The sequence below is a fragment of the Malurus melanocephalus genome, unplaced genomic scaffold (assembly GCF_030028575.1).
Source record: "Malurus melanocephalus ecotype Western Australia unplaced genomic scaffold, MMel_1.1 scaffold_815, whole genome shotgun sequence".
In the NCBI taxonomy this organism is placed as follows: domain Eukaryota; kingdom Metazoa; phylum Chordata; class Aves; order Passeriformes; family Maluridae; genus Malurus; species Malurus melanocephalus.
Genome location: NW_026624047.1, coordinates 134408 through 156895, shown reverse-complemented (window position 1 = coordinate 156895; position 22488 = coordinate 134408). Strand labels below are relative to the sequence as shown.

Here is a 22488-nt window from a genome sequence, read left to right as displayed (position 1 = left end):
TATAACAAAGGACATAGCAACAGGTGATTCAGAGGGTGGATTTTTCATTTTGACAGTGCTTCCCATTAAGTGCCTGATGGCTATCGGAGTGGAAGAACATTTATTAGGACGAGTGTTTCTCCTTCTTCACCCTCCCTAGCTACAGATTGGATTGGTTCTGGCAGCACACAGGACTGCTGCTAGTTAAAACAGGGCTTTTGTATGATGTATCTCTGGATGATCTCTTAACCTGTGTTAAGATTAGTATTTTTTCAGAACCTCACAGCATTAAATGGGAGCAGTACTTCTTCTGTAAATCAGGTGTTACTTCTTTTTTGCTGCTTTCTAACTAATCATTTGGGCTTATTGATGTAGGCGTTTGCTTTCCATTTAGCGATTTGATGACATTTTAGGTATTTTCTTTGGATGAAAGTTGATAGATTAGATACAGCCACATAGGTTGAAAATTTCACACTGCTTAAAAAATTGGTGCATGATTTCAGCATTAAATTTCCCGCATGAAAGTGCAGGCTCGGTATTAAACATAGTGTGCAAATAAAACTTGGAAAACTGAACTACTACTGTGTGACATGGTGTGTGAACAGAATGTGTGCAGGTAACACCAAAACAATGGCGCACAGCTGAAGTGCAAAGAGTAGATTTATTCCATCATCTTGGTTTCCAAAAAAACCAGAGACGAATACATTGCTAAGCTCATTTTAGCAGGGGCAAAAAACACCCAGGCCTGAGCCCGGCATTGCATACCAAAAGGGCCTAGAGCATGCACAGTCCTTCACCAGGCTGTATTTTTCATCTCCAAACCCTTTTATCTCCTTTCCTTCCCTTTACAAAGAGGCCCAAGTCTGTGAGAAAGGCTTTTAAGTCTTTAACAACATCCTGTTATCTTTTGTGAGGAAATTCCATTTCTTCTCTGTAAACAGACAATATCCCTGAGGAAACAGAAATATATGAATTTTCTCACCCAGAGTATTTTCTAATATTGCCCAGGTGCACGGTTGGTCTTTTGAGAGAAAACAATTCTAAAAATAACTTGCCAATCTTCCATTTTTCAACCCTTTCCTTCCCATACGTGGAATAGCAATGCTAAGACATGCTATGTTCTCTCTTGGTTTTCTGTGACGCTTAATTGTTTGGAACAAATAGGTGGTCTTCTCTTTTTTCCTAAAGAATACTAAAGAATGTTAAAGCTGCCCTATTTGAAGGGTTTTTCTTTTTGTGCGTGTTTGAGCTGCTTAAACAAATATTTTGGTTCTTCAGGTACCTTAGACAAGGCCAAAAATAGCCCATTGCACTTTATGGATTCAAGAGGTCTGTAAAGAAAGCAGTTTTGCAGGAGCTGCCATTACTTTGTTCAGATACTGTTATTTTCAAACTAATAGTGCTAAAATGTCTTTTTCAAAGTTTATGAATCAGACCCGTCAAACGCTTGAAATGAAAATGGAAAATCCGGTCAGTGGCACTAACTCAGCAGTGAGACCAATTATGCAGCCACAGGTGGGATCCCAGGTAAGTAATTACTACAGTAGCCATCTCTTTAGAATTTCAGCCCTCTTTCATGGTTACAGTATTCCTCTTTGCCCTTGTTCCTCTGCACAATTATTTTTTAAAAGGGATTTTTTTTTAACCTCCCTTATTCCTGAGATTGCAGTGGAAATTGTGCATTAGGTTATTCCGTCAATTCAGTATGCCAATAGTTTCTCCATGTAAAACACCATGCTAATTTGTTTAGCACTAATGACAAGTTAATGAGACTTCTGTCTTAGAATTTTGATGGGTTTTTTTTTTTTTTTTTTGGTACTGGATGTGGGTTTTCCTTGCTGTTCTGATAATGGATATGCTGGCTGTTAGAAATGAGTATGAGTGACGTGATTTTATTTGTAAAAACATCTTCTAATGTAATTTTTCTTTTCTTTGGGGGATAGCAGCAAGGTTTTCTTAATGCTCAAATGGTGGCTCAGCGTAACAGGGAACTAATAAGTCACCATTTTAGACAACAGAGGATGGCAATGATGATGCAGCAGCAACAGCAACCTCAGGCCTTCAGTCCACCACCAAATGTGACTGCCTCAGGAAGCATGGATGGTGCTTTGACAGGCCCTCCAATGGCTCAAGTTCCTTCACAGCAATTCCCCTATCCACCTAATTATGGTACTAGTACTAACATCTTGGGGTTTTTTTTCATTTGTCTGGTTTGCTTTTCCCTTTTTTTTTTAATTAATTCAAATTACCTAAATACCAATCCTTCTGAAAAAATGGCATATATTACTACCAAAAAGGATTACTTTTCTCCATGCAATCACTGCAAGATAACTAGAGTACTAGAACTAGTGAAAGTACTACGTGACGATAACTGTCTCCTTTGTTTCATTTTAAGGAATAAGCCAGCAACCTGATCCTGCATTTAGCAGAGTATCAAGCCCTCCCAATCCAATGATAACATCAAGAATTGGACCCTCCCAGAACCCTATGCTGCAGCATCCTCAGTCAGCAACAATGTACCAGTCCTCSGAGATGAAGGGCTGGCCCTCAGGAAGCATACCCAGAAACAGGTGAACTTCACAATTACAACCCATTTCTCAAAAGTATCTTTCATTTCACTGCAAGTAGAAACTGTGTTAAATAGCATGTAGTAGGAAAAGGATTTGCGAGGCGAAAAAATAGCTCTCTCTAGCATGGGTATTGTCCTTCGTCCTGCTCTGGTTTAGGAAATAGAGTGATTAGGTGTATTTTATGCTTAGATCCATTGATTCATATTGGACGTCTGCAGTCTTTTTACCCAGAAGCAACGTTCAGTCTTTAAATATTGAAAAAATAATGGGGGCGGGGGGATGCAGGGGTGGTAATACCGAAGTCCAAATAGTGTTACGATGGATGATACAGCCCTAATAATAGCCTCCAAAAAGGTTACATTAGGCGTACGCATACAACTGTGCAATTCTAAAAAATCAAATTCCTTTTGTGAGGGAAGTTTCCATATGAAACAGATATTAGGTAAGAACAGGTAAATGTGAAAATAGTTGTATCTTCAATGTGTTGACAGCTGGTGAAGGGAATGCAACATATCAGTATGTAAACTTCTCGGAAGGTAATTTTATTTGTCCTTTTGTGCTTCAGTTCTTTTCCCCAGCAGCAGTACAGCCATCAAGGTAATCCAGCAGCGTACAGTATGATGCACATAAATGGCAGCAGTGGCCATATTGGACAGATAAGTATTAATACCATGCCTATGTCAGGAATGCCTATGGGTCCAGACCAGGTAAGTTGTACATCACGACTGATGAAAAGTTTTGCTGACTCTTTTTCAATTGAGTACAGTCTGCTTACAGCCACTGCTCTGGCACAGTCTTGCTCTCAGTTACCCTGTTTGTATTTACAGCTATGGGCCTGTTATTTTATGTCCAAAGAGGTAGTCTTTTTGAAGATATGTAATCAAAATTCACAATGAACTTAGGCTGTATGCTGTGATTAGTGTTGACTTTGAAGTATCATGGGTAGGGTCAAGCTTTAAAATGCACAAAGGATGCTGAAGTACTTCTGAACTTGGACAAACCTCGGAAAAAACCCTACAGACATTGTGAAACACATCTTCAGCAGATCTTGAAAATTATACATAGCAGCTCTTATGAGTCAGGCTAAGAATCCTGATAGTGTGGTATCTTTCTGGCAGACGCCGGTAATGATACTAGCCCTTACGATACCTTAGAATAACTTGTGTATGCGTAGCCAGAAACTATGGAAAATTTAGACTCCTCATTTAAGGTGAAAATGTTCTAATCACAGGCACCAAGAAGAAAGCTAAAATACAAAATACACTTTTGCTATAATCTTTACACAAAATACCAAGGGACATAAGACTGACATAAGGTAAATCTATTCAAGTAAAAAGTACCTCATGAAATTTTGCCCAAGGTACCTGAGGAAACAGAATAATCTGAGGACTTCCGGGGGATAAGTAAGTAAAGTTTTGGAGGCCGTTGAATTCCTGATCTAAAAATGAGAATATAAAGGTGAAATGTCAGATTTTCCAAATCTACATGACATGAAGAAACCCAAATAGCGTGTTAAGGAAATTCCACGACAGCATTTCTTTTCTAGAAATTTCTTTTCAATGTGGAGCACTAAAAAGCCACTTCTGCTGGCATTGATTGTCAGTACTTTCCTCTTCCAGATGCAGTATATGGGCCATTTTGTTTCAGCAAAGATGTTATTTTTGTCTGATGATTGTATGTTTTCTTTAACAGAAATACTGCTGACGTCTAGAACCTTATCTTCAAACAAGAATGCACTAGAGTTAAAAAGGAAGGTGATGCATTCTTCACAGCAACTCATACTGGGCTTACAGAAACCAGAGATAGATTTCCTCATCCAGAGGAAAACAAACCAAAAAAAAACCCCTACCCAACAAAAATACATTTTAATAGAAACAGTTTCTGTATTACTGTATAATGTGGAGTACAAAAAAAGTCATTAATACTTTGGGCGCTCTTCTTCTAGAAAAGAAGAACTATTTCTTCTAGAAATATGAATTTGATAATGGCATTTTAATAGATTCAGTGGGTAGACTCCTGGTGTACCTTATCTCTTTACTGCAGCTATCCAAAGCCCTTTAAACTACAGGCAGACAAAAGTGCCTGGAGAAGTCACAGTGGTAAGAATTTCCTGATTTCTCTAGCAACAATATCTGACACAGAATGTAGTTGATAGCCTTGACTCCTCTTATATTAATTCTCCAATATAAATGCTGCTTTTAGTTTCTTACCCCAAGAGTCAGGGATTTCCCAGGCAAAGTAGCAGTGCAAGATGAATTGGCACATGCTAGTCCAAAATCCTGTCCAAAACCCTTGAAGCCAAGGGTTAAAAAGAGAGGATAAACGATTTAAATTATTTAAACAAACACAATTGTGACTCGTATTTACAGATTGCTGTGCAGCTGAGTGCACTTTATAGAAGACTATATAATGGATTGATGCAATATCTTTCTTTGATAAGGACTTAATACGAAGGTAGAGTGTACTCATGTTCCTTCTCAAACACAGTATCATCTCTTTAAGGATTAATTGAAAAGACTGCATAATGTAATGATTTCTGTGTATGGAAATTAGAGCAATAATCTTTCATCTGGTTTTGAAAATAACTTCAGAAAATTCAAGGCAAGACACTGCAGTCAGAATCAGAATTTTGCAGTCTTTTTTTGTGAATAAATTCTGTAAATATGATCTTTAAAATAATGTATTATATATATGACTTTTGTAGGTCACTAACTCATTTTTGCAGAGTTTGTGAAGCTAAATATTTAACAAAATTGATTTCTTAAAACTCAGTGTAGTTGAGGTTCAAACAGAATTTTTTTTTAATTAAATTTAATGACTTTGAAGCTGGGTGACTTTGACCCACATCTTTCTCTTCTTTGGTCTTCAACACTTCACTTATTTTTACATCTTTAACATACAGCTTTAAAAAAAAAAAAAAAAAAAAAAAAAAAAAAAAAAAAAAAAAAAAAAAAAAAACCCAAAAAAACAGGAAAAGACCAGTTGTTAAACTCCATCTGTGAGCACTTTCATCACATCTCTTTTTACCTAAGGCAATTTGACACAAAGGCTCTGCATTGTAAGCTCTTACAACTTGTCAGGATGGTCATGTCTGTCTGTAATAGGTTGTCTTTTCAGTTGATGAACCTGAATTGTGTCTTTTTTTGGTCAATATTAATGAACCTGTAAATTTAAAAAGGTTTGTTCTTTGAAAATGTTTGCCTGTTGCAAGATATTTGTTCTTATGTAACATCTAGAAATCTTTACGGATATTAAGCCACACTAGAGCAAAATGTCTACACCTCATTGGATTGTTCTAAAAGTAATGAATGTATTTTGTAAGCAGAATTCTCTCACATCAGTATTTAAATCTATCTGGTTACATATAACTTGCTGATAGCATGGGGGTTTTTTCCCCTCCATTTTGGGTGCTTGTAATGAAGATCCCTTTGCAGTTTTTGCAATTAGGAGGAATTAAAACACTCAACCTTCATAAGAGATGATCCGGAAGTGTTTAAAAGATATGTGGTGCTTCATCTGTTGTTCACTGTGAAATGGAAAACTCATGTCTCCCAAGTGAGTAAAGAAACCCAAAAACCTGATCTGTGTTCTTCATTCCTTATTCTTGGTACTGTTAACAAAGAGGGGTTTTATTGTTCAAAATATTCAGTGATCTTCCATTTTAATAGAAATATTCTAAAGAAATTCATCCTTGGCTGTGGTTCAAAGGAATGTAGAGTCAATCAATCTACTTCATACAACCCTGTTCTGCCATTAGTACTGAGTATATAAATTATCACGCATTTATTTGAAATCTTCCATTAATGTGTGTTTATAATGCAAAACTTTTAAAAGCCTTAGGAACTTTTATCTCTTAGTTTCTTGGAACATACCTATTTGCTGAGTAAGTACTGCCTACTGAAGGTGAAATGCAGCAATGCCTTGCTTTTTATATCTTTATATTTTGTAGTTGTTCATTATATTGATGGAAACTACAAACACCAGTTGCTTTCATTAGGTGAGCTCTTAGACTATATACTGCTATATAAATCTTGCCGTGCAATTTTTTTTTTTTTTTTTAATTAGTAATTCTGTTTATACATCTATGTGTAACTGGTACCTGACTGATGTTATAAAGGCTCATCCTTTTCTTATCTGTTTAGAATGCTGGAGCTTTTCACTAACTACTTTTTTTTCTGAATGAAAAGGTTTTTAGTTTAAACAAGATGAAGGGACAAGGGACATTTTTTAAATGCATTGATGACATCTTCTGTGGCAGCACCAATCCTAAATAGTACATCTAGTTTGAGATCTGTTGACATTTAGTTACCACCATCAATTTTGCTTTGGTTCTGTAACAGTAGATTCTTTCTCACTGTTTTTTTTTTTTWWAAAAAAAAACCCTGTGTAATATTACGCAGCAATAAGAGATGAATTAGCTAGTACAGCAACCTCTGATCACTGCTGCATAAAAGAGTATTGCTTTGTTATTTGTCTCTGTTACTTTTTTGATCACAGAAACCATGTGTTTATTAAACTCATATATAGTGTACCTTTTTCTTGGTCTAAAATGCTGCTTCCAAAGTGAGAAAATTCAGACCACATTTCTGTCACAAGACAAAACTTATTTGAATGTTGCACCAGTTAGCACACTTTTTTTATTTTGGCATCTATGGGCAGACTACCAGATGACAGAATGATACAGCAAGTATGAAACCATGTAATTCTGAGAGCAATATTTTAAAAAATTCTCTGGAGAAGGCATGCAGTATTGAGAATTGCATCTAAGTTTAGTTTACATTGTAAGTATTGCTTGAAATACCTGTCTTTATTTTGCAAAACAGAAAAATCATGGGGACTAACTTAAAAAAGGGTCAGTTGTAAGGTATTGCTGCCTTTCTGGTTTTTGTGTTTGGATGTTAATAATAATGTAAATAAAGGTTTCTGTTTAAAATCAGAACTTGGTGACAATTGTATGAGCTGTCAAATACTTTAACTATCCTGCAAGGGTCAGAGGGACTCTCCTGCCATCACTGCGTAAAACTAACCAAGAGTAATACACATTTTTTCCTAGTTGGCTGTAGAAGCTGAGGGAGTAACAACTCAGACTTTTCACTTAGAAGACACACATTTAGTGTTGACACCGACTAGAATTTAATGTCTTTTTCAACTTAAATAGCAGTCTTTAGAAGAGCTGAAAGGAGGAGAGGTCGTATCTTTCCACAACGAAGTACCTTTCATTAAATAGCAGCTGCTTCTTGTGTCATATACAAGTCCCACAGCTCAGAATAGAGGACAAGATAACTTTTCATTTTTCTGACTCTCAAGTAACAGGAGCAGTAACACTGGCCCTGCAGGAACTTGACAGTCACAATCTCACCTTGCCAAAGACTGTAGGCTAAACACACAAGTAGGTACAAATTAAAAAAAAATAAATAAAAAAATCAAACCTATTCTTTCTGCATGCACACTGGGAATGGCAGATGGATAGCTAAAACTTTTCTCTGGAAAGCAGCAAAAATGTGGTTTTATTGATGTACTTAAATTCAGTATTCCTTTACTTGTATGGATTCAGGATCTCATTATCTGGTAGATTTTTCTGATAATCCATGAAATTTTTAACAAGTTAGAAAGAAAATCTTTGGCAAGATTAAGACAGACATTCAGATTTTGCTTCCAAAATTTAAAAAAAGCTTCTTGCAAAGCAAGTTTTGGTAATGTATTTGACTTTTTCTGTGTGATACAAATACTCAAGCCCAGTCTTAGCACATACAAAGACACCACCTCTGCTTTTTGAGCAGGGTTTTTATTCTTAATTCCTAAATTCAAGTACTTTTTTGAGTATGGGATTGTGGTACCAGGGATATATATATATATATATGCCTGGACATAATTCCACTTGATTTTCCTAACTGCAAAACCAGGAAGGGTTTCAAAATAATTTCCGTGTTGTATTTTTAGACTGGATTTCTACAAGGGCAAGGTAAGTATGCATTTTGAAAAACATACCTCTTTCTTAGGAGTGAAGGCCACACTTGGTTGAGTCTGTCCCATGAGCGCCCTCAGGCATGTGCCTTTAAACACAGGTAGCAAAGGAACGTGAAACGGTTTATAAATACAAATCTCACCACTAGTGCCTGTACTACAATGGATTTAATGTCCTTACGAAACTACTCAAGTAATTCTGTACACTGTGCTTCTTTAGCAAAATTACAGGATTTTCCCCCCTTTGAAAGCCTTTGAACAGTAACTGTGATTCAGAACAATACTTTTTCCAGAGTAAAGTATAACTAGATTATTCTTTATTGACTGCAAGTATTGAACTCTCAGAGCTGCCTTTTTAAAATAACAAATGTAAAAGTTACACTGCTAAGCAAATGCTGCTTTCTCAAAGGAATTATTTCAGTTTTGAACATACAATATAATATTACCACATTAAAAAAAACTTCATACAAATCTGATTTTGTAAAATTTAAGATTTACATTTACTGAAATTTTTCAGTACTTTTAAAAATTAATTCTGATGTACTGTGCAACAGTAAGTAACATTTTGAGAAATGGTGTGTGGGCATTATACACTCCTTTTTATTAACAAATTTCTTCACAACTTGAAGGAATTTATTTTCAAACACTATTCTAATCAATATTTACATAACCCCTCCAAAAATCTGGCATCCTATCAGTCAAGATTTTCTCTACTCTTCATAGAGGTGGCAATAGGATGAATAAGTAGATGTGGAACTACAATGTATCCTCTGAGGAAACTGAAGAGGTTCCATGGTGTTGAGAACACTCAGTGCTACTGACTTCAGTTCCTGAATCTTTTTAGACTTTTCAACCATTAACATTACTCCAGTATTAAGCAAAAGCATCCTTGTTTCCTAAATTTTGCTTTAAAATTTGACTTGAAGTTTTTCTCATGAAAACTGAAGATACGGGTGAACTGGAAATTGTTTTAAGGTCCCTTCAGCTGTCTGTGTAAACACTGCCGCTGCAGTGGCAGTCCTCTTTGGGATGTGGCTGCGTTTCCTTCTCTGTCAGTTCCTGAATCAGCATTAGTTGTGTCTTCTTGCAGTAAAATGCCTTGTGAAGCAGATGAGGTATAATCCAAGTCAAAAAAGCAGGTACAATAGTGGGTTTCAGAGATCTGTATTTCTGACAGCATTTTCCATAATTTCACTGCTTCTATTTAACTCACTCACCAGTGCAAACGTACTATTTCAGCCTCAGAATTTATCCAGTCCTTCAGGTGAATGTTACAATTCATTTACTCTGTACATGGATTCAAGTTGTGGCCAGTTTGTATCCTCATGGAGGTGCAGCAGCAGGGGGAGATTAGCCCTCCCAGCCTTCCCACAGTTGTCCTCTTTGAAATGAAACAAACATAGTTTAGTGTATAATGTTTTAGTAGAAAGTAGTTAGAAAAGTCTTTTTTGATGGTTCCATGCAGTAAAAAATAATGGAAACACTGTGAACCACCATACCACCATATAAAAAGCAGATGTATGACTCAGTTTGTTTCTAACTTCAACCTGTACAAAGCTTATTAATTCAACCATCTTTTTGGTTCTAAAGCCAATCATAGATCTCTTCAATCACAAAAAAAAAAAAAAAAAAAAAAAAAAAAATACTGCTTCATAAGAGCAAATCCTCTTAGGCAAGAAGACCAGCCTGTGTCTGGGAAGGGACTTGTACCTACTTTGTCCACTGCACAGTTTAAGAGCACTTTATAATAGTTAATGAACTGAAGTCTGCCTTCTTTTTAGGGGGAGAGATTCAGACACAGTAACAGGCAACAGTAACTTTTTAACCTGCTTAAATTTATATCTCACCTTTGAGTTCTGGCCCTGTGAGAATTACCAGATCAGCATCAAGTTTTAAAGGACACCTCAGTAAGTAAAAAGCTGTTTTATAAACAAATCTGTCTTGTGGTCTACTTTCTTTCTTAAGTTCCTTTTCCTGCTCACAACACAAGGCTATAGTAGGATAAAGAACAAGAAAATATACAATAACACCTCGCTACTTTTGAGAAATTACAACTGGTCTTGTTGTTTCTGGATTGTCGGAAAACCACTAGATAGCCACTGCTAGTTTAAATTGAGACAAAACTGGCAATTGACCATAATTGACTGAGCATCTACTTTTACTTGTTTGAAACTGCCTTGACCTTAATGCTTCTAGATTCCCAAAAAACATATACCAAGAGGTTTTTTGCAGCAATAGTTTTAAGTAATTAAGGCAGTATTGTATTTCTTGCGTAATTTAGAGGACTTTCCTCCTAAGCATTCCATGAAAATAGGTGATGATGTTAAAAAAGGTGCTGCATGCAAAAAGAGAAATAAAGGGAAAAGCTAAATAAAAGCTAATGCTTTTGGTGAACAGCTCCCAACTCACAGCGACTTGGCAGATGATGGTCTCTTCACATCTGGCCATTTTCGACGCTGAAACTGCCTAATTTTCAAGCAGCAAAAGGAGAAAAAAAGTTAACCATCACCGAGAAACAACCAGCACTGCAGTCTGAAAGAGGAAGAAGAATTATTCAGCCGGAATTTGGACTAACAGCAGAACATGCTGTAACATTGAAACAAATAGCTCCGATGTTTCAAAGCGACTGCAGTGGAAAGATCTTTCAAAGGCTCTTTTAGACCAGGCCTTTYCATATGGTTCCCAATCCCATACTTGCTCTTTCAACAAGAAGAAAAGTACTTAAGAATAATGATATAAATTTTTTTCTTTTCAAATATACCTGTACTGCTCGTAGCTTCCATCTTTAAGTCCTAGATGAAGAAAAATTAAGAATGTTACTAATGATTGCCTATATGAGGTAAATCAAAATTTAAAAAAAGTCTCAAGATTTTAACAAATTACCTGATGCCCAGAGTTAACCTGGTATGCCCTCACATTTGACCCTTCACTGAGCACAAGTTTGGAACAGAACTCCTCCAGAAGTCCCTTCCAACTTAAATTGACCTATAAGCCTCACAGTGGCTATTAGGGTATTCTTTCCCCCTTTCACCAGTGTTGTTCCTTCCTTATCTTCTCCTGCATCTCAGCAATACTTACCACTATGCTAAAGGAGTTTGTGAGTGTAACAGGAGGGGCACTTACCTAGATCCATGTTCCTAGTTCTTGGATTGCATTGCTTATATCCTCTGCAGTTTCTGAGTTCCACGAGCTGGATATGCAGTTGATTAAGAACATCTCTGTCGAGCATATTCACTGCATTAATTAGCTGCAATAAGCAGGGGTTTCTTGTTAGCAATTATTGCTCTGTAATTGGTAACTTTTGGAATACAGGAGGTTTAGTTGAAACAGGAAAGAGTCACATTATACTAGTTTAAATGATACAGGCCTTAACTACATCCTGCAGCAATACTGCATGATTTCCATTTATTGTTGATAAGGAACAATGATGTCTTTCTCAAGCTGTGATCAAAAGGTCTATGATCAGATACCTGATATGGATCAGTATTGAGATCAAAATACTCCAAAAATCCAGTCGCAAATTCACAGAACAGGAAGTTGTGGGTCTCGTTGATTGTCCTCAAACACCAGTACGTGTTGTTGTTGGCACTGGTACAGGCACAGAAAGGGCCCACTGCAAATTGAACAGTTATAAAGACATAAGGTATATGCTTCTCTCTTCCGCACTACTAATTACTTCCTGTTTGTGGTATTACTTTATTCACAGACTGTTACTCTCACTCCTGAGTTCTAAAGCAGAGAATGCCTTCCAGCATCACCTTCTTGTTCTGTGCATAACTAATCCACGTGACATGACTAGTTCAAGCAACTTCTTGTCTAGTTGCTTCCTCTGGTTGGGAAACATTGCAGATGGTGAGATGCTAAGCACATCATTGCAGAGTATTCAATATCTGTAGGTTATTTGCAGTTGGTTTTACTTCCTTGCCTTTTGTGCAAGGATAATTACAACAGTGAAACAGAGATTCTTTAATGTGGAGAATACTGCATTACTTCAGTTACAGAGCTAATAGAAGCAGTAACYGCTAGCAACCCAACATCCCAGCCCAGTCTAGCCAAAACCTGCCCACCTATTCCTTAAGTTTACAGTATTCTTACATGTCCACAGGGGAGCAGTCTGCCAGTGCTGGTTGTCGTGGGTGAAGCAGGTCAGACCAGGCATGCTGCATGTGTCATTATTTTTAATTCTCTTAAGCAATTTGCGCAGTTTCTTCTTCCGTCTCTGCTCTCGCAGCAGCCACAGCCTGTCTTTCTCCTGTAGGGCTTTCCTGCACACACAAAACATTAGGGTTATGCAAACTCTGTTAGACTTGAATACACCTAAAAAAACCCCAAAGTAAGTAATAAAATAAACTGCTCTAAGGGAAAGAATTGACATTTTTTAATTAAATGGCATTTCATACAAATGGAGATGACTCTGCAATTCAACAGGAAATTGAATATTCCTAATTTTGCCTAATGTGTCGCTGATATGTACAGACATTAATGTCTTTGCACGTCCTCTTTCAAAGGAACAGGCCTTCACTTACTTGAAAGGATGAAGATTGGCTCCTTTGTGTCTCAGTTTGCTTTTCTGTTTTGAATGGTAACTGGAAAATAAAAACAGCATTGTTAGTGAAAAACAAAAAAGACAATTGGCCCTGTTCCTACCACATTATAGGACTGGATTTGAAGCAGATTTAATCCAGTGGCACTTCTCCCTTCAATTTATTAGTGTATCTGGTGAATAAAGGCAACATCGTTTGACTGGGTATCAGGTATCTCCTTTCTAGTTGACTAATTCTTAGTGGAATTACTAGTTTAAAAAAAAAAAGAACAGCCTCAGTCAACGGCAATATTTTCTTACTGATAAAGTTACTACCTACACAAGTCAGTAAGCACAAGCTGATTTTAATAAATGTTGCTTTCTAAACAGTACACCTGAATTCAGTTTAGATGTACTTTAATCTGACATTAAAATTACCTTCAAAACAAATCTTTTGAATTCTTAATGCTATTGGGAGCTTTCATAAATTTAATCTGTATAACAAATTAAGAAAGTAAGATTATTACAGAACTATCTTCTTCAGTCGATTTTTTTTTATCTTGCACAGATGCTGGGCATTGCATCAACTAATTCTAAATGATAAATCAGTGCAATCGCAATGCAAACACTTGACCATATATAACTCATTGATTTCAGTGGGATTAGTCATCTTAATGAAGCTATGCACAAATATAAGTGTACCCTATATCAATCTTAAAAATAACATTTTTTTACATTTTCCATGGAACATTCACCAAAAAAAACTTAATCTTTACTATAACTATTAAATAAGTAGTAATCAGTTCATGTAAACTCAGTTAATCTCTTTTGAAAGCAGTGGACTATAAACCAATATAAACTTTCTGTCTCTAGATTTGCCATTTAGAGTGATACATCTTAAGCAGTTTTTGACATGGGTTCCCATAATCCAAGACATTGAGGTTCCCCATATTTTAGTGATCTGGTGCTGAAACTGTGTTGCAGGATCCACATGGGGCCACATTCACAATCCACAGCAATTGCATATTCTCTATCGGTAGAGAATGTTGCACCTCCAAGCTTTTAAGCATTATGTTCAAAAAGGCATTCTGTGACACCAGTGAGACAGAAAAGTTTTATCCACATGCTCTTCACAGAGTCTACTTGGTAAAAGGTGCTTTAGCCACAGGTAACAGCATAGCTGCCTTGCGGTTTTGATTCCAATCAGTTTTGATTCCCAATACAGTTTGGGTTTTTTTGGTGATGCTCGTACCATTCTGCCACTGTGGCTGCAGTACTCCTGGGTCTCATTCTGAACGGATTTTCTCAGGGGCAAATTCTGTTTGGGTTACCCTTTGATTTTGAAAGATTTCCTGTTGGGCTTATTTGCAGAGCAAGAACTCGACTCCCCCTGGGTATCAGGTGTGCCTTAACCTGGGTCAAGATCAGATTAAACTCCCGCCTGGCAGAGGGTGGGCCTCGTGCAGCAGTCCAACTTCCCCCAAACATGTATGCAGGAGTACAGTAAGCAGGCAACCACTGAACAGACCAGATCCTGGTCTCTCCTCTGAGGACATAAATCAGTTACAGTTGCACACTACAAATAAGTATTTTGAAGTACACAAAAAAATACCTTAGCTTGTTACAATCACATTCTTCAGGTCGCTTCTTCTTTAGATGACCTCTCACCTCCCTCAGGTTTTTTATTTTATTTTGCAAAGTTTCAATCTTAAAAAAGGTGCAAAGACAGAGGTTGGAAAAAAAAAAAAAAAAAGCATGATTTAGTCTTATTTTAACCTTCTAAAACCCATTCTATCCCAAGTCACCAATAGCTTGCTCTTCCATAGCTCCTCCTTCCATAGGTCTCCCCATTAACAAGCATTTTCAAATTATCTAGCTTTCCAGAAGGCAACTACAGTAGGAGGAAGCTGGTTCATTTTGCCTGTTCAGATTCTTGACTGTGAAAGCAGAATGCAGTGCTGGGGGAATGGGGGGGACACAGTTGCAGGAAGATAGCCCCTCCCTCCACTATGACTTCTCCTCTTGTGCTCTACGGCACATTGCAAGGGGAGAAAGGTTGCTCAAATGACAATGAAGTCCTTACACTGTAGCCTGTTCTGACACTGGGAAAGGCATGGGAAGGGAGTGATCTGAAATCCCCTCTTCAGAGGTTCTGAAAAAGCAAAGCATCAAGGTTCCATCACTTTGCATAGCAGGTTTTGGCAATGCCTGAACACATGGGATAGTGATCAGCAGTTAATTGTGCCATCCAGGTGGTTTATTTTTAACTGCCTATTTTTTCACTAAATGAAACTCCTGCTTCTGTTCAGTCTGGCTTACACACAGTGTGGCCCATTTCCACTCAGATACTGGAGGCCTTCACCTCAGCTCTTTCCACAGCAGAAAAATCAAAGTAATCCAGCATAAACAACAGTCCCTGCAGAACTACCATTAGCCATCAGTGACCATAAAGAAGTTCATGAGGGTTGAAGCAGACACAGGACAGAGTGTTCAAGTAAAATACACAAAGAATCCAGCCCTGTGACCCTAAATCAGGAACACAATTGGACAGAAGTGGGTTCTCATTTCCTTTGACACTCTGTATCGGCTGCATTTTCTGAAGAAAAACGATTACAGGACTATGGTGATATTGAAATTGCCCTTTTTAATCTTAGCAGGCTAGTAAGTTTTTTAGTATCTGCCTCGTGTGTCAACCTCTACAATAAACGGGGCCAGGAAGTTCTTACATAGACCATTGCTGTGAATTTACGTAATTTGGTAAGAGATTACAGGAGGTCCATCCTTTATGCTTCTCTTTGGCATTTATTTCACCCTCATCTGGTCCTTAGACCCTCCTTCATACACAAAACGTAAGAAGGTTTTGAGCTTATATTGTTGAATATTAGTGACAAAAACGTCAGATAAAGTTTTTCTGGCAAATTGCATAGGGCAAATTATTTCCAGGTTCTCCATATACACAATCCTATGAAAAAATTCAATTCCAAAATGAAAGGGGTAAGAAAAGCACTAGCAAGTGAAAGAAATTAATTTTAGAAGCACCAAAACTAATGAAGCTCATCTTTCCTTGGGCTTACATATCTGATATTGAAGGACTGTGTTTTGAAAGACACTCTGGGGAGGAGGAGTACTAAAATGCTGAAAAGATCAAGATTAGTTTTTTTGCATGATGGGTACAGCTTTAAGTCTTATTTATCTCATAAGGCCTGTGACATTTCTCAGCTGTACCTTCAGCTGCAGTTCTCTCCTCCACTCAGCAAGTTTGTCTTCACAAACTTGTAATAATTTCATTATTTCAGAAATGTCTATTCTGAAATCAGCCAGCAAATTCAAGAGGTTCCAGGGAGGGACAGATGCCCGGAGGCAGACACACCCAGACAGTTAGCGTGATCCTATCAGGCCACAGAAAACCACCATAAAAACACGCACTGAAAACATCACTGACCTCATGGTCAATATGAAGTTTATGGTCCTTCCAAGCTTGCAGTGATCTGTACAGATCTGTGTCACACTGAACAGTATCATTCTCCAGGATGTAGCACCTTGGCATGGAAAAGCAAATAGCGTTTATTACAATGGATATACACATACACACAGAGCAATGCAAACAGCTGCTCTTAATAACACAGCTCCAGGACAAATGAGACCATGGATTGGAAATGACATGCGCAATTTAAAAACCAATGTTCATCCAAGAGAATACAAGCATGGTCTGAGCCAGAAAAGAAGTCTGTGTTTGAGTTGCCATGGAAATTAAGTAGAAAAATTCAGTGAGAATATTTCTGTCAAGCAGAACGTGTTGACTGCTTCATTTCTACATGTAAGTGGTGGTGCAGAGAAATCTAGACTTTCTACATAAACAATCATTACTAACTAGCTTGCATTGAAAGCATTACTCACAGGCAATTTCCCAATGCATAATTAAATGATGCAGCTGTAGGGGCAAGGATAGAGTACTTCCTTGAAAGATATATTACTACACCATAAAGAAAAGGGGTGAAACCCAAAACAACAAACCAGAAGCAAAGAAATTTTACTCTTTTCTATAAGAGTGATAAAATTTTTCAAGGGTATCTGGCTTTGAAAGCAAAACACCCTCTGACAATAACACTTATGTTTCACTAACTTCTAGTGAAATCCAGTTTTTAAAAAGGTTTAATAAAGAAAAAAGCAAAAATCACCCCTTCACGGATTTGCCTGCAAAGTTTATTAGGGGTTGAATACCATGCAGTCATTTCTGAATGCTTGTTTAAATAAAAGCTGAGTATTTTCAATACTCCTTTGTTTTCTTTAAATCACCTCATGTCCCATGTTGTCCCATGGCCTTCTTTTCTGCTTGGGACTGCTCATGAATAATGCACAACTTTCCTGACAGCTCCTCGTATGAATTTAGGATTCGCGCAGTAAGGCAGCAAAAGTCAATTCAATTTGTTCCAGAAGACAAAAACAAACAGTGATTTATGGGTCCTGAACATTAATGGGAGCTGGAGTAAGAGGGCACAATTCTCTGAGGGCACAATTTTCTGATGCCTACATTTCCTCATATTGGTGAGTCTCTAATTCACTTCTGTGAACAGAAGTCAAATGGAAAACACAGATACCAATAGCAGCGACCTGGCTCCTGCATGTTTACATGAGCTAGTCATTAAACACTTTAATGCACATAATAATGATTACTGGATTTGCTGATAATTCAAGAGCAGAAATGGTGACTAAATGAATTAAAGTACAGCTGAAGAGACGTCATCTGTCCCCAGATTCAACACTGAGGAAATTATTTTTAGCTCTAAGAGTGATCAGACAATTGCCTTCCCTCTCTATCAGTATGTACTATTTCCCAATGCTCCTGGTCCATCCAACTTCATTTAGAATATACATTTTCCTCTCCTAGCACTGGTTACAGAAAGCTCTGTACAAAGCAACCAGTGACACAAAACCAGTTGGTGCTCCAGTCAGGGCCTTTCATCTCCAGCTAGGCCAGGTTACCCATTGCACACTGAATTCCAGGGGAAATGCTCTCCTGGTTTCACACAGGTGTAACACAACTGTTGCAAACAGTTTCCTTTTCCTCACTGGAAACGTACGCACTGATGAGTGGAGCAGGAGACACAAAAGCGCTGCTGCAGCTCTTCAGGAGCTTCAGGCCCTTCTACACTAAAACACAACTGAGGACTACTGTACATATGGGAATAACAATTTTAGTGAAGGTAGTCTGGGTATCCAAAAGGGACACAACATGCATAGCACAATTCAACCCACTCATTTATGTAAAGCAATCGCTTACAAAGCAAAAGTTTTACAAAATCTACCATGTGCACTTACCTGTGGGTCACTTTGATCAGGTTAGGGGCTGTGTACTCTGCAATGCCACCAGTGCCACTGTATTCCCCCATGTCTCTATCTTCCTCCTCATGGGAAACAGCCCTCTGCACCCTGTGCCGCTTTGTGATGTTCCTTGGTAAGATGGGCTGGTATCCATCCTCCAAACCCAGGTTGTAAGCAGCTCTATGCAGCTCGACAGATACAGAACGGATAGAGCGATTCCGGACATAGTTTGGTTTGAATTCTACATGGAAGAAGTGAAAGAGGGGCAGAAACAGCATGTTACAATTTGTCCCTCTTTGTGCTTCTTGGAACGGAAATGCCCAGCCCATACTGTGCTGCTTGTAATTAGCTGGATGACAGTGTTTGTTGCTCTTACCCTGTAAGCTACCGCTTCCTCACCTTTGGCATGGACAGATGGATGGATATCTCAGGGTATGAGAGGGCAGGTACAATGCAAACACAAAAAGAATGGCAGAGGGGGAAAGAAAATGCTCTAGTTGAGCACCAGCGAGAGCAAAGAGCTCATTCAAACGGACACTCGCTCTTCCCCCATGATCACCGGATGGCAGTCACAACTTAAGCACTAACCATGACAGTCACCACAGCCAGGCCACAGGCCACCCTCAGGGAGCAGCCCTCTGTGCTTTCCTGCTGCTCACTATACAATGCTTCACTGCAAGGATTCCTGCTGCACTTTTTTAAAGTCGTGCCAGTATTCCCAGTGTTCAACCTGAGCCTTTTTCCAATTCTATATTCATTCAAGGTTAGATTCTTGATTTCTTTGGAAGGTATTAATATTTGAATCTTTACTTTTATCCATACTGAGTTCTTTACTTTGCGATTAATTTCCTGATGTGCAGCCCAGACAGTTTCTCCATGAAGCACCATCCTCCAGTGCTAGGTACTCCCTCAAACTTTGCCTCTGCATTTGGAGCTCAAAAGCAAAACGAAACATTTGCTATGAATTGCCACTGTGCAAATACAAAATTCTCACTGATCTTTTCCACTATTACTATTTTCCACAGTGGTCTGTTCCAGCCCAAATCCCCACAACTCCTCTTGTGTTTGGCCTGGCATGGAACAAATAGAACCTAGTTATGAAATATAAATTTATATCTAAACTTCCTTGCCATATGATGGGATACATCTCTCTCTGAATTTCCTGCTCACCGCCAGTGACTGCTGAGAGTCACTCATTAGGCACAATCATCTCATTCCTTGAGAAAAAAGTACAATTTAAGTACCACAGACTTTCTGCTCTCTGCCCTAGGGGAGCCTGAGGCTTTGCTCAGTATATGGCTCATGGGGACAAGCACTGTATTTTTGTCACCATCACACACAGAAAGCAGAAAACCAGCTGGATTGTCTTGGCACATTTTCCACCTGTGTTTCAAAGTTTACTGCTGATATTAAGCCAGGTGAGTCACTGATGAAGGGATAATAAAAAGCCACAAAAGACTAGCCCTATTTCAGGCACCCATTCAGGAAATGTTTCAATAAATGAGAAGAAAACTCCCATCTTTTACAAAGTAGAAGTAAGTTACAAAAAGCTACCGTAACAATTAGATTCAAAGATATAAACTCCCATTTCTTTAATCACTCCTTCATTTCATCTTGTTCAGCTCAGCCAGCTAATAATTTATCTTCCTTCCAAGTCTAATACGTCAATCCAGCATGCTGAACCTCACTTCAGTAGACAGCGCCAAGGAACCATCAACTACACATGTCCCTGAACAACCAGGAGCCAGGTTACTCCTCTCTTTACAGCCAAACTAACACAGCTTTGCAGCTAACTAATTGCTCTGGAGTGAGGCAGCTCATACAGGACTGCTTGTATTGCTTTACCCTAACATGCTAGCCCCTCAGTGCTGCGATTAGTATCAAACTCTAAAGCGGTGAAAATATTTAAAAAGATCAATATTCATTTTTGCTGTGCTCTCTCATCTGCAAAGTACACCGCAGGCATAAATACTAATGTTTAATTACTTATTAGTCAATCCCTCCAGGTTTAAGTTTTATTCTCCAATCAATTCACCTCTGTACACAGCCTACAGGCAATCCAGTGCTGTTAAATATTTGGCCAAAAACCATCTGCACTCCCTTCTTCAAGATATTAAAGTTTGGCTTTTGTAAGCTCTCTGAATACCAATGCCTCCTTTCCTCAGCCACTATAGAAACCATCTTAGAGACGGTACTGCTGAGAAGTTGCAACCTCAAAATTAAGTCTCAAAATGGAGTCCAGAGGAATTTAAGCTGAGAAAGCCAACTGTTTTCAGAGCCCCACTAATACAGCTGGGTCTTGGACCACTTGACCAGTGTGTTTGTCTCCACTGGAACCTGAAAGGAACAAAGTTTTCACTACTGTCATATATTTTGCATTTGGTAGACAAAAGACCATTTTCTTTTGATAACACAAGGTAAAGCAAGGCATTTTAAGGTTTTTTTTTTTTTTTTAAGTATCTCTAGTGTCTAAAAATACGGATAAAGTTTAGAGGTACTTTTTTGTATCCCATTTCTCACAACTGCCCTTAAAAAAACCATACTACAAATGCCTTATCTTTAAAGTAACTGGTTTTTTTTGTTTGTTTTGTTTTGTTTCGTTTTGTTTAAAAAAGAATGCTATTAAAAACATCATTTTGCTCCAGCATTGTAACTACCTCAAAAGAAAAGCTAGTGTCAGGAGAATTTGTACCCACTGTTGTCTGTTTACTATTCGGTGTGGCCTATCACCATTTCCCTATGTGCAGCTTAAGAATTCCTTTAATCACATACACTGGTTCATCACAGGAAGAAGAGATCAAACCCACTGCAAGAAAAATATAATAGGCCACAACACAGCCAAAGATTTCAAGAGCTCACTATTACTTAAAAGTTACTGCTACTGCAAAGCCGTGTTTCATCTTTCTTACAAAAATAAGAGCACACTAAAGAAACAAAGAGGACAAAAAAGCAAACACTCTGGACACGAAAACCCAGACATACCAAATTAGCAAGCAACAGCTCTCTAAAGCAAAGACAGAAGATGCAGTGGTTTTGCTTACTTTTCCTGGAGAAGAGTTTCTTTCTCTGTCCGATGTGGCTCAGCTTGTATTCATTCTCTTCACAGTCGCAGTCTTCGCTATTCCTGTTGTAATACTTGGGCAATATATTGGAGGTGCCTTTGCTGTTGCCTGTGGCTGCCAAGTTTGCCATTCCTTTGCATTTGTGCAGCTTGAGTTTTCCACTGGCATCTTCCACACACTGCCATTTCTGGAAGAAAAATTTGGTCATTAAAAATCTGTCCCAACTGTTCTCTGTCTAATGGCCAGCTCCAGCAATTTATCAGATATTCCTTGTTGTAGTCAAATGGGGCTCATCTATCACCTATTATCAAAACAGATTTTTGTAATCTTCCGTTGTCAGACAAAACAGCAACTTTTTGGAACACCCAGAAAATTTGTTTCTGATTTCGCTTCTTGGAGGCAGAACAGTTGAAATTCCTTTAAGCAATCAATACTACAGCTGAAAGCATGGAGGTGGCAAGTGACAGCTTCCAGAAACATAACKGTGGCATAAATCAAAAACATTCAAGCTGTATCCTAATCCTGACAGTCATATTATATTTATAACCCTCAACCCAGTAGGATCAAAACCTTCCAGCTTTACAGAAGATCTCCAGATAGAATCACATACTGGTTTGGGTTGGAAGGGACCTTAAAGACCATCCTAGTCCAGCCCTCGTGCCATAGGCAGGGACACCTTGGACTTAATCAGGTTGTTCAGTGCTCCATCCAAACTGGTCTTAAACACCTCCAGGGATGGAGCGTTTTCCAGGACTGCCCTGCAAAAGCGCCTGTTTCTCTTCAATGGCCTTTAAAAGGGTCAGATCAACTGTGGAAGTCTCCAGGGCTCTCATAATAGCTTTTTTCCATTTGACATCCTTGGGCTTGACTTGCAATGGTGAGCTGCACTGAATGTCTCTGAAGTGAAAAACCCCTCCCTCTTGCATCAAGACTAGAGAAAATACTGACCCTTATCTACAATTCAATCTGCAACTTAAAACCTGTTCAAAAACGTCGCTCACAGTTCCCTTTGTGCTGCTGTCAGAGCGGCACCAATGGCAAGGGAGTTAAGCTACCTTCAACCTGGCAC

At 38.3% G+C, this 22488-nt stretch overlaps 2 protein-coding genes across 23 annotated transcripts in view; one reads left to right on the top strand and one right to left on the bottom strand.

The window, feature by feature from the left end:
• NCOA3 (nuclear receptor coactivator 3) overlaps positions 1–7471 on the top strand; it is a 39048-nt gene extending 31577 nt beyond the window's left edge. For 7 of the 13 annotated variants that reach the window (XM_057385343.1, XM_057385341.1, XM_057385340.1 and 4 more), the window contains 4 exons: positions 1402–1506; positions 1923–2148; positions 2375–2549; positions 3115–7469. In XM_057385343.1, the coding sequence (XP_057241326.1) occupies positions 1402–1506; positions 1923–2148; positions 2375–2549; positions 3115–3445 (837 nt within the window). In that variant the 3' untranslated portion in view covers positions 3446–7469. Of the gene's footprint in view, positions 1–1401; positions 1507–1922; positions 2149–2374; positions 2550–3114 lie in introns of all 13 variants that reach the window. The other 6 variants (XM_057385348.1, XM_057385346.1, XM_057385350.1 and 3 more) reach the window with 5 other exon arrangements.
• Positions 7472–8420: 949 nt separating this feature from the next.
• SULF2 (sulfatase 2) overlaps positions 8421–22488 on the bottom strand; it is a 67933-nt gene continuing 53865 nt past the window's right edge. For 7 of the 10 annotated variants that reach the window (XM_057385355.1, XM_057385356.1, XM_057385357.1 and 4 more), the window contains 11 exons: positions 21399–21606; positions 18355–18598; positions 16478–16574; positions 14648–14742; positions 13040–13099; positions 12609–12778; positions 11984–12126; positions 11637–11760; positions 11275–11305; positions 10923–10979; positions 8809–9894 (listed from right to left, as the gene is read on the bottom strand). In XM_057385355.1, coding sequence (XP_057241338.1) covers positions 9864–9894; positions 10923–10979; positions 11275–11305; positions 11637–11760; positions 11984–12126; positions 12609–12778; positions 13040–13099; positions 14648–14742; positions 16478–16574; positions 18355–18598; positions 21399–21606 — 1260 coding nt within the window. In that variant the 3' untranslated portion in view covers positions 8809–9863. Of the gene's footprint in view, positions 8603–8808; positions 9895–10922; positions 10980–11274; positions 11306–11636; positions 11761–11983; positions 12127–12608; positions 12779–13039; positions 13100–14647; positions 14743–16477; positions 16575–18354; positions 18599–21398; positions 21607–22488 lie in introns of those variants that run through there. The other 3 variants (XR_008966553.1, XR_008966554.1, XM_057385359.1) reach the window with 3 other exon arrangements.